Genomic DNA, 15,483 nt, shown 5'->3' on the forward strand with positions numbered 1-15,483 from the left:
TTACCTTCTATTTTTATTTGCCTGAATTTGTTTTTGTTTTTGCTATCTTTGCTTTGCAGAGGCAGTTTCCATGACAAGATCTTCAGTTTCATCTGTCATGATAAAAAGGTTTTGTTGACTCTTTTAGAGTCAGGAGAATAATTAAAAGGAGATAAAGGAAATTTCACGTTTAGTAGAAAACAGTAGTAGCACTCCTGGTCGGGGCTAAGTTGGAGGAAAACATTGACTTTGCAACTTATTTTCAATTGTGTTTTCCCAACTGATGGAAGATAGCTAATTAATTCAGAATCATGACAAGTGCAGTACTAGGATTAATTACGCTAGCCTGCCCAAAAGTCTACATGTATTTGATTTGATTAAATATGTTTAATCTTCAATAATATCAGGTAATTGGCCTCAGCAGGTATGAGCTCATCTGGAGAATGAGGCTTTTATTCAAACTTGGGGTAGAATTTTGAGAAACATTTCAGAACACTTTACAAAATCTTCCTCCTTTCAAAGGCAAGCATCTTTTTGTAAAGTCATTGCAAAGACTCTGAAGAAGGCTGTCACTTACAAATTGTAATTCTGGAACAAATTTGCAAGGTTGAGTTCCTTAGAAAGATGATCTTTAAGATTCAATAGATCTTAATTTTGGACTGACTTTTCCAGCATTGGATAAAACACAGGAGAAATTTAATACTGTATCAGTTTGTTACTTGGATATTGTACTAAAAGCTTTACAGTTATGAAAAATAATACATTTTGTTTTTATTCATTTGCCAAAGGAAATCCAAAATAACAACAGGTTTGCAAAATTTTGAAGTTGTTAAACTAATCTGATTTGTATCATCAAAATAATACTTGCACTGAAAAGAAAAGAAGTATGCTGAATTGAACAAAATTTTCATGTGTTTCGTTTACATTGGGACTGTTCTATAAGACACATGTCTACATGTAGTCCACATGAATGTTTTACATTTTCCTTTGTAACTACTTAAAAAAAATTTTTTTTAATTGAAATCATGCCTGATCCAGAAAGATGACCTGGATCCTCCATATTAAGGAAGAAAGAAATGCTTTAAAATAGGTTAAAAGAGCTTTTGATTAGTCTTTATGCTATGATAAAGGAAATAAAATTAATGAAATCTGGGCCATTAGTTTTAAAAGCATAAAAATTTGTATGATGCAGTTTCAGATTCACTTGTATAGCTGATCCATTTTGGTTTCATTTCATATGAAAAATATCTGAAGCTGTTTAACTGGATTATTTAGTGCAAATGATCAAAGAAGCTTTAATTTCTGCTTTCCATTTAGGATTTTTCTGTGCTGATTTGTACTTTAATCTGTATATACCCACATGCATTTCATTTAAGTGAATCATGGACTTTGTCCATATAATCCTCCCAGAACTCTTGCTAAATTAATCTTGAGTTCTTCATAAAGGTCACAATTTCTGTAAGATGAACCTATACCAATACGTTTTAAAACTCACTGTAACACTTCAATATGTTGCAGAAGTGGGAAATACACTTTTTATAATGCTGGTTATTCTGTCATATACACTCCCCTTCAATTTTGGCATCTTCATTTGTACTGGATACTTTTATTATTTATGGGAATGCTCGCCTTCTAGAGTAAAACTCTTTATGTGCTGAAAGGAAATTAGGTAGGTTTGGCTCTTTTACTCCATTATTGCAATTAAGAATTTAGCATCATCAGTGCCAAAGGACAAAAGTGGTTCATTTGCCCTAGGGGGACAGGACAGTGATAAGATGATTTTTCGTCAAGGATCATTGGGTCGTAATTAAGTTACATTCATGGCTATTGCTTTTTGAAGGATGATTGGTAAATGACAGGCTTCATGTGCTTAGTACGGACAGTGTTCAGTAGGGTTTTTTCTCCCTCTGTCAGAAAATCCTGTTGAGCCTGATAATGTAAATGTGGCATTTTATTCTGAACAAAAGAGCAGGGAAATGAGCTATCTTGTCTAATCATTCAGTTGTTTAACACCGACTTCCAGTTTAGACTCAATTGGCTGGAAAGCACTTGACATGTGAAGTTAGTGCTGTTCCGAACGCATGTTTGAGTAAATTTGAAAGTAAGTGACAGCTAAATTGTACCTAGGGAAATTACAAAGCCTTCAACACAGTTAATTTTTTTGGGAGGATTAGTTGTAATTGCAACACCAGTCTCCTTGAAGATTCCGCATTTATAGATGATGAACAGAAAAAAAAACATTTAGCTCTTTCAAGGGCTGGTTCTCTTCACAGAATAATTTTTGTGAAGTCGATGGTTTCTCCTGAATTGATTTCTTTCCACACTGAACATCTGCTTAAGATTTATAGAATAGTCAGTTTTTCGAGTGTTAAGGTGTTTTTTGTTTCCCCCTCCCTTGTTTTGAACTTTTTTCTCCCCTAAAGCCCCTCTTTTCTCCAGTGATTTCAGATTTTGAGAGCTTTTCAGTCAGTAAGCTCTTTAGGTAAATCACCACTTCACTAACACTTTATGCGTAATGTTGAAGCACTTTATTCCAATTTAAAAATTAATATTTGTCATTTAAAATTTTGGTTAAATTGGAAGTTATTTACCATAGGTAAGGAGACTAAGTTTAAAGCTACCAATAGGTAGATAGTTGTCACTGGTTGTTCTTGTTCAAGATTGTATGAAACACATTTGTGATTTTTACAGTTATATATAAAGGAATTTGAGTTAGGAGGACTTTGTTTTCTGGTACCTTTAAGTAGATATTTTTATGATCAGCCTCATATAAATGTTATGTCCAGGGTTTGTTTTTCTGTCAGTGACATAAAGCATACTTTCATTTCATAATAAGGACTAACACAAGAGGTAACATCAGATTTGCCATGTTCTTATTGGACTCAGTCTATTATATATATGTGTGTTCTTAAAATTTAGAATTATAGAATCTTCCTTTCCACTCTTCTGTTTTTATTTCATAGGCTCCCAGAATTTTGATAAAGGCTATGTTGAGTTAATTTGCATCAATCAAAAATATTTTTAAATGATTGATTACTTTTTATTAGCATATATAGTTTTATTGATGAAAAGCACTTTATGTATATCATTGAAATACTTTGGGGGGGTGTCTAGTCGTTGAAAATATCACAGTGGATTTTTCTTAGAGATAATAGTATGTTATAGAGTTGATTTTCACTTAGTATTATTTGAGGTTTGTGAAAGCAGTGGCTAAATTTTTATCAGGATTGGACTTTTAAAAATTTGTGACCCGTTTGTATATAAAGCTTTAGGAATTATGTGTGTATACTGAAATAAGCACGGAGTAAGTTTTGAATCCCGAATTAATATTTTCAACAAAATTTCTTCAAAGGATTATTGTTATTTTAGAGTAGAGTTTTAAATCAATTCTAGTGTTTTAAGGTGTACAAAGGAAATCACAGAATCATTTTAGGTCACAGAAACTAGAATTACACTGATTGATAAAGTCTTCCCCCACATTTTGGGTATAAGGCAGTTTCCACCTTTTTCCATTTGATATTTTACTGCACTTACTGATTTCATCCTGCCTAATAAAAGTGGTATTTTCATGTGATGATTTTTTCTGCTGGTGTGAAACATTTGAGATGATGAACCTAACAAGCTCAAGTTCATAGAACCTTGCGTTAGAGTATTAGAACTGGGAGGGAACCCAAAGGTCCTTGAGTTCAACTGTTGTGATAATCTTCTTTCATCACCACTTCTAGAAATGTGTCACACTGCTGTAGCCAAGCTTCATGTAGTACTTATCAATTGGGATTGAAATTCAAAAGTCCTATGAGTATACAACTATTTTCACAGCAATGTGAATTTTATATACTTTCTCATATTTTTCATTTCCCTCACCCAAAGTTTTCAAGCTTTAATAGGAAAGATTAATGATGACATCAAATCATATGAGGAGTGGACATTTTTATCTCTTTTTAAAGTGACGTGATCCAACCAAACACAAGTCAGAATGTAGATAATAAGGACTGAAAAGAAACGACTAGACCTTAGTTCATTTCTATCATCAGTAAGCACGCTTTGTACGAAATGTTTCACTATAGATTTCTAATTCATTTTGTTGGCAACCTGGGGTCAGTGACATTGTTACTTAAAATTACTAACAAATATATATGAATTATTTCCATTTTGCTATACTTTTCTGTTGTTGTTCTAAGCATGTATAATCTTCAAAAGCATATATTTGGAGACCAAAGACTATTAACATGTCTATTTGATTGACAGAACAATTATTCATTCATTTATTGATAGCTTTGACCTAATGTAGGGAAAATACAATTGAGACAGTATTATCCTAGTTTGGGAATTGATCTGAAAAAGCAAATTATACTGCTTTTTAAAAATCAGTATGTGTTAGTTTTTCTCTTAAAATATTTTGGTATTTTTCCATTAAATGGAATTGTAAAAAGGTAATAACTGAACTTGTATCTGAAGCAAGGGAAAATACTGATTATATAAAGCTTTATATCATATGTGGTAGCTACTGTAGCACTTCTCTTGTATGACAGTAATCTAGCCTGCAACATCTACTTGCAGTTTTGAAATTAACCTGTAATTTAGTCTTCACCCCAAATGACAAAAATTCAAATGACTCTGTGGGGTGCCGGAAGATGCACTGTAAACAGGGCTTAGTAAGGGGATAAGGTAGAGTTCCATCAGGATAGGCTCATTTTCACTGTGTCAGTATTATTGTAGTAAAATTAATGCTTCTTCATGGTATTTTACTTTTTAGTACAGTTTAAAATCTTAATCTAGATAAAATAGTAATTCAATCTAGGGCAACATAACATTTGTATAATGAACCAAAATGTTAGGGCTTCAATGGAAAATTTTAAAAGGCTTTCTTCCTTTTGAAAACTGTTGCACATGTGAGAGAAATGTGTTTTCTCCACAAAGATTGTCACCGTTGTTACTACTTGTACTTTGGTCCATGTCTCTAACCATGCTTCTTTTTTTAATACATTTCATACTTTTTTTTCAAAAATCTTTAATTTCTTATTCCATATTACACCACCTTATTAGGTTAAACAAACAACATTGCTTTTAATAGAGCATAATATATAATTAGATGTACTCAAACGGGGGAGTCCAGGGACCTGAAGACAGTGCCTTTCTCTGTTTACCTGGTGGCCTTAGGCTAATCAGTCAATCTCTAGATGCCTTAATTTCCTCATCTGTTTAAAAATAAAGGAAGGTGGCAAGTAGAATTGAATCACATAATCTCTACAGCTTTTTCAAGGTCTTAATAATTTCTCATACTGTCATTTTCCAAGGGAAACAGTAGGTTTTGAGGACCCACAGAATGTGTTTCCACACTTACTTAATAAACTGACTTAATGAAAATATCTTTTTATTTTAATTAATTAACCACGTAAGAGAAGCTTTGATTTTATAATTGGAAATAATTTTTAAAAGCTTACGCTCTAATGAAAAATTTTAAAGAGTTCTAGAATTCACCAACCCTAAGAATATCCTAGGTTTAGCAACAGTAAGTTTCTATATATATGAATCCTGAAGTTACTTCTTCCTGGGACTTCCTTGTGGCGCAGTGGTTAGGAATCTGCCTGCTAATGTAGGGGACACGGGTTTGAGCCCTGGTCCGGGAACGTCCCACATGCCGCGGAGCAACTAAGCCCGTGCGCCACAACTACTGAAGCCCGAGTGCCTAGAGCCCGTGCTCCGCAACAAGAGGAGCCACCACAATGAGAAGCCCACGCACTGCAACGAAGAGTAGCCCCTGCTCACCACAACTAGAGAAAGCCCACACGCAGCGACAAAGACCCAACGCAGCCAAAAGTAAATTAAAAAAAAAAAAGTTACTTCCTCCTTATCTGGAGAGGCAGCAGTATGAAACATATGATGAGAGAGGTGAAAGTGCTTGAAAAGTTCTTGATGACTGTTGATGGACATTTAATAAAGTTTCCCAAATCTGGAATTATTGAGGACCATAAACACAAAGTGGTTGGAAAAAATATTTGACAGTAGTCCTTGTTTTTAGAATAATGCATTCTTATAGCAATTTATATATAATCTTAGAGAATGCCTTCATCTTTTGGACTTTTTAAAAAGTGCCATTTAGCAAGCGAAATAATAAAAGATGAAGCAGGGAAAACGGGACCACTAATGATGTCTGTACTCTGAACGTTGATTTTTATATAAGAATTGTTTCTTGTATTTTTTTTTTTTTTTCCAATTTGGCTTCGTGGTATTCTACCTTAAATAAAACTCGCTCGTGTACCTTTTGACTGGTCATTGTATAGCTCTCAAATTAATTAGATATATTTTATTCATTGTTAATATTTTGATGTTTCCAAGGGATGACTTACCTACTGCTCTTGAAGTCATGATTGACTGCTATGAAAAGTATAAAATACTACCAAGGATTCATGATGTCCTATGTAAACTGATAGAGAAAGGCGAGACTGATCTAATTCAGAAAGGTTAGTCACCTTCTAATACGTTAGTGTTGTTAGTTTTCTTTTTTCCCCTCTTGCTTATTTAATCTTAATGTGTTGCTGTGAAGAGAAAATTTAACAGGAAGGCAAGCACATCCAGAGAAACTTTGTTACACTTCTGAGTTGAAAAGAAAAATATCAGGTAGATTTTTAACATTATAAATGTACTTGATTTTAGTAACTGTTCATTTTGAAAAGTCACCCCTCTGTTATTTTTTGCTCCGCTTCTTGATGATCCGCCTTTGTGAGATTTTCAACCTTATCCTCACCAGTTCTCTTTGAAGCTAGTCACAGGTACTTTATGTCATAAATGTATGCTGTTAGATAAGGAATGTGACAGAAAATTGGTTGATTAAGCTATAACCTTTAAGTTATTCTAAATATTTGTTTTAAAATTTTCTTGTATTTGTTCAGAACTCTTCAAGTGATACAGTGTTAGTCTATATTTTGTCTTCTAATATACTTCCTTCTTTCCTCTCTAGCAATGGACTTTGTGAGCCAAGAACAAGGTGAAATGACTATGCTGTATGATCTCTTCTTTGCCTTCCTACAAACAGGAAATTACAAAGAGGCCAAGAAGATCATTGAGGTATGATTTTAACTACAGTATTCTAATTGTACAGCTATTTAGACTCTTAATTAGAATATGTTTAAAAATTTTAACCTTTAATTACACATGTTCTGATTCATGTTAATATAATTCAGTCCCAATAATGTGGGGTGAGAGGGGGAGACTCGGCCAGCTTCTTTATTGTATATAATTACAGTTCAGAAAAGGCAGCCTGGTTGTATATTGAATTTGTTTCTTCACTTTGTTAAATTCACTGTTATATATCAAAATGGTATTTGCATATTAAATCTTGGATTGTGGAACAATTAAATTAAACTGGCATTCCTGGGTGTAAAGTTGCTAATCCTCTTTGCCAAGGAATTCTTTGTTCTTAAAAGCAGTGGAATTTAATTTGCTGCAGACCATGCTCAGATTTATTTGTAATGCTTGTCTATAAGTTAATCAGCCAAACAAGTGCTGTCTGCAAGTGTTTGGCATTTAATTTAAAATTTCTTCTTCTTTTTTTTCACTATGGTAAGCAGCTTACGGGAAATGGTAGGTGACAAACCTGGGCTATTTAGGATTAGTATATTTTATCTAGGCTTGATTGAAATTTTGCTTACTGAAATTGATTAGTATATTTTCTCTAGGCTTGATTAAAATTTTGCTTACTGAAATTGATAAGTCAAAGGGCAACTATAAAGTCTGTCCAAATTGTGATTAATTTCACTACTAAACAATTCTGTACCTCCTAAAAAAAAAATCATTTCAGAGAAGATGGACCCATTGCCTTAAGAAATATTACTTTTAATGTGAGTAAAATAAACTTGTAAATACATCAGTAATCATTTTTCTCTCAGATATACTTTACTGTTACTCCATGTCTTTTCCCAGAGGTGCCCATGGTGGATGAGACATAAAGGTGGTGTTTGGCCTCCTTGTTTTTATGTTGATGACTGCTTATAATGGATTTGAAAATACAGGCACACATCCCAGAAAATTATTAGTTTCTCTTGACATTTTTCAAAGAAGAGAAAAGTCTAGTATGAAAAAGGAGGACTGTGAAATTAATTCAGAACTTTCTTATCTTTCTGTCTGTCTTTAACTCAATCTGTCCTCCTGTCAGAGGGAAGTGTGGAGCATGCTGTCTTGGACAGGTGCTTCTGTAGCTCAAGTAGTTCATTTGTATTTTCTAGAAAATGTTATAAATTCTCTCATCGAAAGTGCACAGTGTATGTATCTGAAAATGAGGGAAGCTGTCTGCCTGTTGAGTTCTGTACTCTGTATGCATGTTATCAGTATTAGTAAGGCACTGATCAGAGCAGAAATAAAGCTCAGGTATTCAGATAATAGTGATTAGAGGTTCTGCAGCAGGAAATCACGTGCCTCTCTTTGTGTAATAAGCAAGACATAATAGGAAGCGCAAAAGGCATAAGAATGGGTTCTCCTTTTGTCATCTACTTGCTAGTGTGATAGTGAATAAGTTACTAAACCTTTCTAAGCTTCCTCATCTCTAAAAGGGAATATAGTATCTTTCTTTAAGATTCAATCACATAATGTATGTAAAAGCAGCTTGCATGTTTCCTGGATTATGGTAGTAATCAATATTATTAATTCTCTTTGCCCCTTAAAGGTAGAGATTGTGTTTTCTTCATCCCACATAATTCACAATATGATGCTTAGCATAAGGTGCATGTTTGTCACGTGAATAGGCGAGAGGAGGCTGCATCTTAATTACTTTAAAGCTTTGCCAATGTACAACATCATTGAGTGTAATCATTTAGGAATGGCTGTCTACTGATGACACAGTTTTTATAGTGAATGTGTACAGAATTGCTTAAAGGATAAAGAATAGCTTTACAGAATCCCTCTGCAGTACCCTAGGGTAGGACAGCAAGGTGTGCAATATATGGAAATATACTGAAGCACGTTCTTAGGGGTTTTTTTGTTTTTTTTAATGGTTAGTTGGAGTTGAATTAAAGTGGGAACTTGATTTTTTGACTATTAAAATTCAAGACCTGGAGTTCTCGCTTGTGGTTTTCTAAGGATTATTGGAAATATTAAAAGTAATGAAAATTAATAAACTAGGACTGTATCACCATATGAAAGAATATTATAAATACTGAGCAACATTTTTATTATTCCCCAAAATGCAATAGTGTCTTATCAATGGGTAGATTCACTAGGGTTGAATTTCCAAAGCAAAATATACAATAAAGCTTCTTTGTATTTGAAACACTGTGGGAGATAAGATAAACCAAGTCATAAAAATGGTCTCATTAAATGAAGAAAGAGGCAAGATTCAGTGTATAATACAACCTGTGTTTTTAAAATGAGTTGGTATACATATATATATGTATAATACGTTTTAACATAGTTATATTTCATTTCTACCCATGGATTATTGCAGGAGGGTGGAATTATAGCTGGTATTTTGCTATATACTTTTCTGTATTTTCTGAGTTTTCAGTAATGAGCATATGTATTCTTATTGTATATATACTCAGAAAGAGTGTTATTGTCTACAAAGAAAGAGAGAAAAGTAAATAGGACTTATATCCACCCTCAAGGAGTTAATGTGAGATTAATACATGAAGATAATGTCTATATAAGACTGAGAAGTTTTGATTGCTGTAAGAAAAATACAAATAGTTCTGAGAGTTCAAGAGAGAAAGTTATTCCCAGTGTAGGAAATTAGATAAGACTTTATTGAGAAAATGGGGTTTAGGGTGTGGCTTGATGGATGTGGTAAGTACTGTTCACATTTGGGAGTTTGATAGGGTTGGGCATGTATTAAAGGTATTAGAGGTAGAACAAAGAAGTAGAAAAGGGAAGTCTCTAAGTAGTTCCTTTTTTTCTCCAGCTTCATTGAGATACAAGTGACATTTAACATTGTGTAAGTTTAAGGTGTACAACCTGTTGGTTTGATGTGCTTATATATTGCAAAATGATTACCACTGTAGTGTTAGTTAACACCTCCATTACCTCATGTAATTACCATTTCTTTTTTGTGGTGAGAACATTTAAGATCTACTCTTAGCATCTTTCAGGTATATGAGTGTGTGTGTGTGTGTGTGTGTGTACGTGCACGCTGTATTGTTAAGTATAATTGCCATGTTGTACGTTAGATCCCCAGTACCTGTTCATCTTAGAACTGGAAGTTTGTACCCTTTGACCAACATCTCCCCGTTTCTCCCCACCCCAAGACCCTGGCAACCACCATTCTATGCACTGTTTTTAGGAGTTCAGCTTTTTTAGATTTCACATGTAAGGGATATTCATACGGTCTTTCATGTCTCTGTCTGACTTATTTTCCTTAGCATAATGCTTTCATGGTCCATCTTCATTGTTGCAAATGGCAGAATTTCTTTCTTTCTCATGGCTGAATAGTGTGTGTGTGTGTGTGTGTGTATGACTTGCAAATATTTTCTCCTATTTCATAGGTTGCCTTTTAATTTTGTTGATTGTTTCTTTTGCTGTACAGAAGCTTTATAGTTTGATGTAGTCCCACTTATTTATTTTTGCTTTTTTCACTTACGCTTTTGTGTCTTATCCAAAAAATTGTTGCCAAGACCAGTATCAGGGAGCTTTTTCCTTGTGTTTTGTTCTAGGAGTTTTATGATTTCAGGCTTTATGTTAAAGTCTTTAATCCATTGCAAGTTAATTTTTGTAAGTGGTAAAAGATAGGGGTTTACCCGAATAGCCAAAGCAATCTTGAGAACGAAAAATGGAGCTGGGGGAATCAGGCTCCCTGACTTCAGACTATATTACAAAGCTACAGTAATCAAGACAGTTTGGTACTGGCACAAAAACAGAAATATTGATCAATGGAACAGGATAGAAAGCCCAGAGATAAACCCACGCACATATGGTCACCTTATCTTTGATAAAGGAGGCAAGCATATACAGTGGAGAAAAGACAGTCTCTTCAATAAGTGGTGCTGGGAAAATTGGACAGATACATGTAAAAGTATGAAATTAGAACACTCCCTGACACCATGCACAAAAATAAACTCAAAATGGATTAAAGACCTAAGTGTAAGACCAGACACTATCAAACTCTTAGAGGAAAACATAGGCAGAACACTCTATGACATACATCACAGCAAGATTCTTTTTGACCCAGCTCCCAGAGAAATGGAAATAAGAACACAAATAAACAAATGGGACCTAATGAAACTTAAAAGCTTTTGCACAGCAAAGGAAACCATAAACAAGACCAAAAGACAACCATCAGAATGGGAGAAAATATTTGCAAATGAAGCAACTGACAAAGGATTAATCTCCAAGATTTACAAGCAGCTCATGCAGCTCAATAACAAAAGAACAAACAACCCAATCCAAAAATGGGCAGAAGACCTAAATAGACATTTCTCCAAAGAAGATATACAGATGGCCTACAGACACATGAAAGAATGCTCAACATCATTAATCATTAGAGAAATGCAAATCAAAACTACAATGAGATATCATCTCACACCGGTCAGGATGGCCATCATCAAAAAATCTAGAAACAATAAATGCTGGAGAGGGTGTGGAGGAAAGGGAACCCTCTTGCACTGTTGGTGGGAATGTAAATTGATACAGCCACTATGGAGAACAGTATGGAGGTTCCTTAAAAAAACTACAAATAGAACTACCATACGACCCAGCAATCCCACTACTGGGCATATACCCTGAGAAAACCATAGGTCAAAAAGTGTCATGTACCACAATGTTCATTGCAGCTCTATTTACAATAGCCAGGACCTGGAAGCAACCTAAATGTCCATCGACAGATGAATGGATAAAGAAGATGTGGCACATATATACAATGGAATATTACTCAGCCATAAAAAGAAATGAAATGGAGGTATTTGTAATGAGGTGGATGGAGTTAGAGTCTGTCATACAGAGTGAAGTAAGTCAGAAAGAGAAAAACAAATACAGTATGCTAACACATATATACGGAATCTAAGGGGAAAAAAAAAAAAGGCCATGAAGAACCTAGTGGCAAGACGGGAATAAAGACACAGACCTACTAGAGAATGGACTTGAGGATATGGGGAGGGGGTGGGGTGAGATGTGACAGGGTAAGAGAGTGTCATGGACATATATACACTACCAAATGTAAAATAGATAGCTAGTGGGAAGCAGCCGCATAGCACAGGGAGATCAGCTCGGTGCTTTGTGACCACCTAGAGGGGTGGGATGGGGAGGGTGGGAGGGAGGGAGATGCAAGAGGGAAGAGAAATGGGAACATATTGTATATGTATAACTGATTCACTTTGTTATAAAGCAGAAGCTAACACACTATTGTAAGGCAATTATACTTCAATAAAGATGTTTAAAAAAAAAAAAAAAAAAAAAAAAAGATAGGGGTTTAATTTTATTCTACTGCATGTGATTATCTAGTTTTCCCAATACCATTTATTAAAGAGACTATCCTTTTCCTGTTGAGTATTCTTGGCTCCTTTGTCAAATATTAGTTGACTGTACATGTGAAGGTTTATTTCTGGTCTCGATTCTGTTCCATTGGTCTTTGCTTCTGTTTTTATGCCAGTACTGTTCTGTTTGATTACTATGGCTTTGTAGTATAGTTTTAGGAAGTGTGATGCCTCCAGCTTTGTTCTTTTTCAGGGCTGCTTTGGCTATTTGTGATCTTTTGTGGTTCCATACAAATTTTAGGATTGTTTTTTCTATTTCTGTGAAAAATGCCATTCAGAATTTTGATAGGGATTTCATTGACTCTATAGATAGCTTTGGATAGTATAGACATTTTAACAATTTTAATTCTTCTGATCCATGAACATGGGATATCTTTTAATTTATGTCTTCAATTTCTTTCATCAAAGTCTTATAGTTTTCAGTGTACAGATCTTTCACAACCTTGGTTAAATTTATTCCTAGGTTGTTTTTTGGTTTTTTTTTTTTTTCCCTAGGTTTTTTTTAAAATCATTTTGATAATCTTGTGAATGGTATTGTTTTATTTTTTTCAGATATTTTGTTGTTAGTGGATAGAAATGAAATTGATTTCTGTATGTTGATTTTGTGTCCTGCAACTTTACTGAATCCGTTGATTAGTTCTAATAGTTTTTTGGTGGAGTCTTTAGGATTTTCTGTATATAATATCTTGTCATCTGCAAACAAAGACAGTTTTATTTCTTTCTGATTTCCTAAATAGTTCTTTCATCCTAGGGTATAGGATTTATAGGAAGTATTTTGTTTGTAAGGGTAGATTGTTCCCAGAGACGCTTCAATATCAGAATAAGCAGGCTTGAGTTGATGCAGAATACAGTGAACTCTCAGCAGTGTTAGAAAGAAATTTATATTAGCAGAAGAATGTGTGATAGATGAAAGGGGGTTTGGGACAGTGAGATTAATAGGATCTGAATTAGCATTGTGGTTGTAGGTATTTTTAAGATACTTTACTTAGTCATCTCTAAATGATATCTAATAATTGAAGGATAGTGACCTTAATTAGCAGAAGGTATGGTGAATTAACAGAGGCATAAGATCATCTAAGCTCTGACTTGAGATAAACTAAGCTCTAACTTAGATCTGATACAGCGTCTCCCATCATGAACCCTTATAAGTTGGCATTGGCAGATTTCATCACCTAAAACTTCGTGGATGAAGTCCTTTAACTAAGGTGGTTGATAATATTTGAGTGGCTTCCCAGTTTGACCAATTTCCCCTCCTTCCCTCCCTCCCTCCCGCCCTTCAATAAATAATTATGGCTCACATCTTACAGTCTTGTTCTAAAGATAGACCTTAAAAAGATGAATCCATAAAATGCAATAATTGCTGTAACAGAAAGTGCTGTAGAAAGCATCTGTTTCATACTAGATCTTTCTGAGGAAGTGATGTTTGGGATAAGAACTAAAGGATGAACTGGGAGCCAGCCACATAAAGAGTGGGAGCAAAAGCATTTCACTTAGAGGGCACTGTCTGTGCAAAGGCCTGAGAAATTTTGTTATGTTTTTATAGATGGTACCTCTTTTATGGTTCATAGTAGCAAAGATTTGGACTAAAACCCAGGCCTCTTGAGTTCTAGTTCCATGCTCTTTTGCTAGAAATTATGATAAAATAGGGTTGTATTTCTTTGTTTTTTTAAAAAAATGACTTCATTCTTTCAGCCAAGTGTCTTCTAAGGTACTTCATTCACCTCCCAGGAAAGAAGTGTTGCAGGTGGCTTCCCTGGTGGCGCAGTGGTTGAGAATCTGCCTGCTAATGCAGGGGACGCAGGTTCGGGCCCTGGTCTGGGAAGATCCCACATGCCACGGAGCAGCTAGGCCCGTGAGCCACAACTACTGAGCCTGTGCGTCTGGAGCCTATGCTCCGCAACAAGAGAGGCCGCGATAGTGAGAGGCCCGCGCACCGCGATGAAGAGTGACCCCCGGTTGCCACAACTAGAGAAAGCCCTCGCACAGAAACGAAGACCCAACACAGCCAAAAATAAAAATAAATAAATAAATAAGCCTAGTTTAAAAAAAAAAAAAAAAAGAAGTGTTGCAGGTCATTTAAATAAATTAACAGTTTAGATCATTCATTTTGTGTATTAAGACTGGAGATTAAGTCCAGGGAGAGATGATAAAAACAAGTACAAAAAGTTAAATAATGACATGAAATGTTAAATAACCATATTAAAGGTTTCTATAAAGAATTATATTATTTAATTTTATTCTTAACCCTTTGAGCAGTTCACTAATCACTTATGATTGCCTGCCATGTGCCAGGCACTAAGTTCTCAGGATACAAACACAAAGATGAGTAAGAGTCTGCTTTAAACTTATTTAGCATTTCTTTTTCTAACCTCATCCCTTGAGGTTCAAGCCTAGATTACAAGTTAAGCAGTATAACCAATATTGGTAACATTTTTATACTTCTCAAATGATTTTCATGTACATCTTCATGTGAGCTTCATGTAACAACTCTGAGAAGTAATTAGGGCAATGAAACTTCAGTTCAGGGTGTGAGTGTGGAGCTTAGTTAGTTAGTAGTAGTCATGGAATTTGAAATCACATCCTGATTTCACATTTTCTGTTGGTTCCCTTACACCATTTCTACCTCCATGATCTCTCTTTTTTAAAGATTGAGATACAATATAACATTTCATAAGTTTAAGGTGTAGGACGTGTTTATTTGATATATTTATGTATTTCAATACAACCTCCATGATCTCTCGACCCTTAATATCTGAACCACCAAAACAACTTATTGTTTCTCCAAACTTACTCTTTCTTGACTTTTCCCTCTCGTCTTATCTGCTATTACCCTTCCATCACACTTCAGCCAGAGTAAATTTGCTGTCTTCTCAGGGGGCAAAACCCTTCTTTTTATGACTTTGCCTTTAGGACCAAAAGTTTGGATTACAGCAATCTCCCAACCTTTGTTCCTCTTCCCTTTGTTCTTTAATAGATCAAATTCAGGGTTTTATCCTAATTTGCCTTCCTTAATAAGCCTGAATGGATCTTACATATAAAGAAGGGATTT

The 15,483-nt window shown here is 34.7% G+C and overlaps 1 protein-coding gene across 1 annotated transcript in view; it reads left to right on the forward strand.

The window, feature by feature from the left end:
* Positions 1 to 15,483, forward strand: part of LRPPRC (leucine rich pentatricopeptide repeat containing) — a 115,195-nt gene that overhangs the window by 61,644 nt on the left and 38,068 nt on the right. Inside the window, exons 24-25 of the mRNA XM_036872415.1 lie at positions 6,319 to 6,443; positions 6,941 to 7,047. Of these exons, the coding sequence (XP_036728310.1) occupies positions 6,319 to 6,443; positions 6,941 to 7,047 (232 nt within the window). The remainder of the gene's footprint in view (positions 1 to 6,318; positions 6,444 to 6,940; positions 7,048 to 15,483) is intronic.

This window comes from Balaenoptera musculus, chromosome 13, assembly GCF_009873245.2.
Source record: "Balaenoptera musculus isolate JJ_BM4_2016_0621 chromosome 13, mBalMus1.pri.v3, whole genome shotgun sequence".
Taxonomy (NCBI): Eukaryota; Metazoa; Chordata; class Mammalia; order Artiodactyla; family Balaenopteridae; genus Balaenoptera; species Balaenoptera musculus.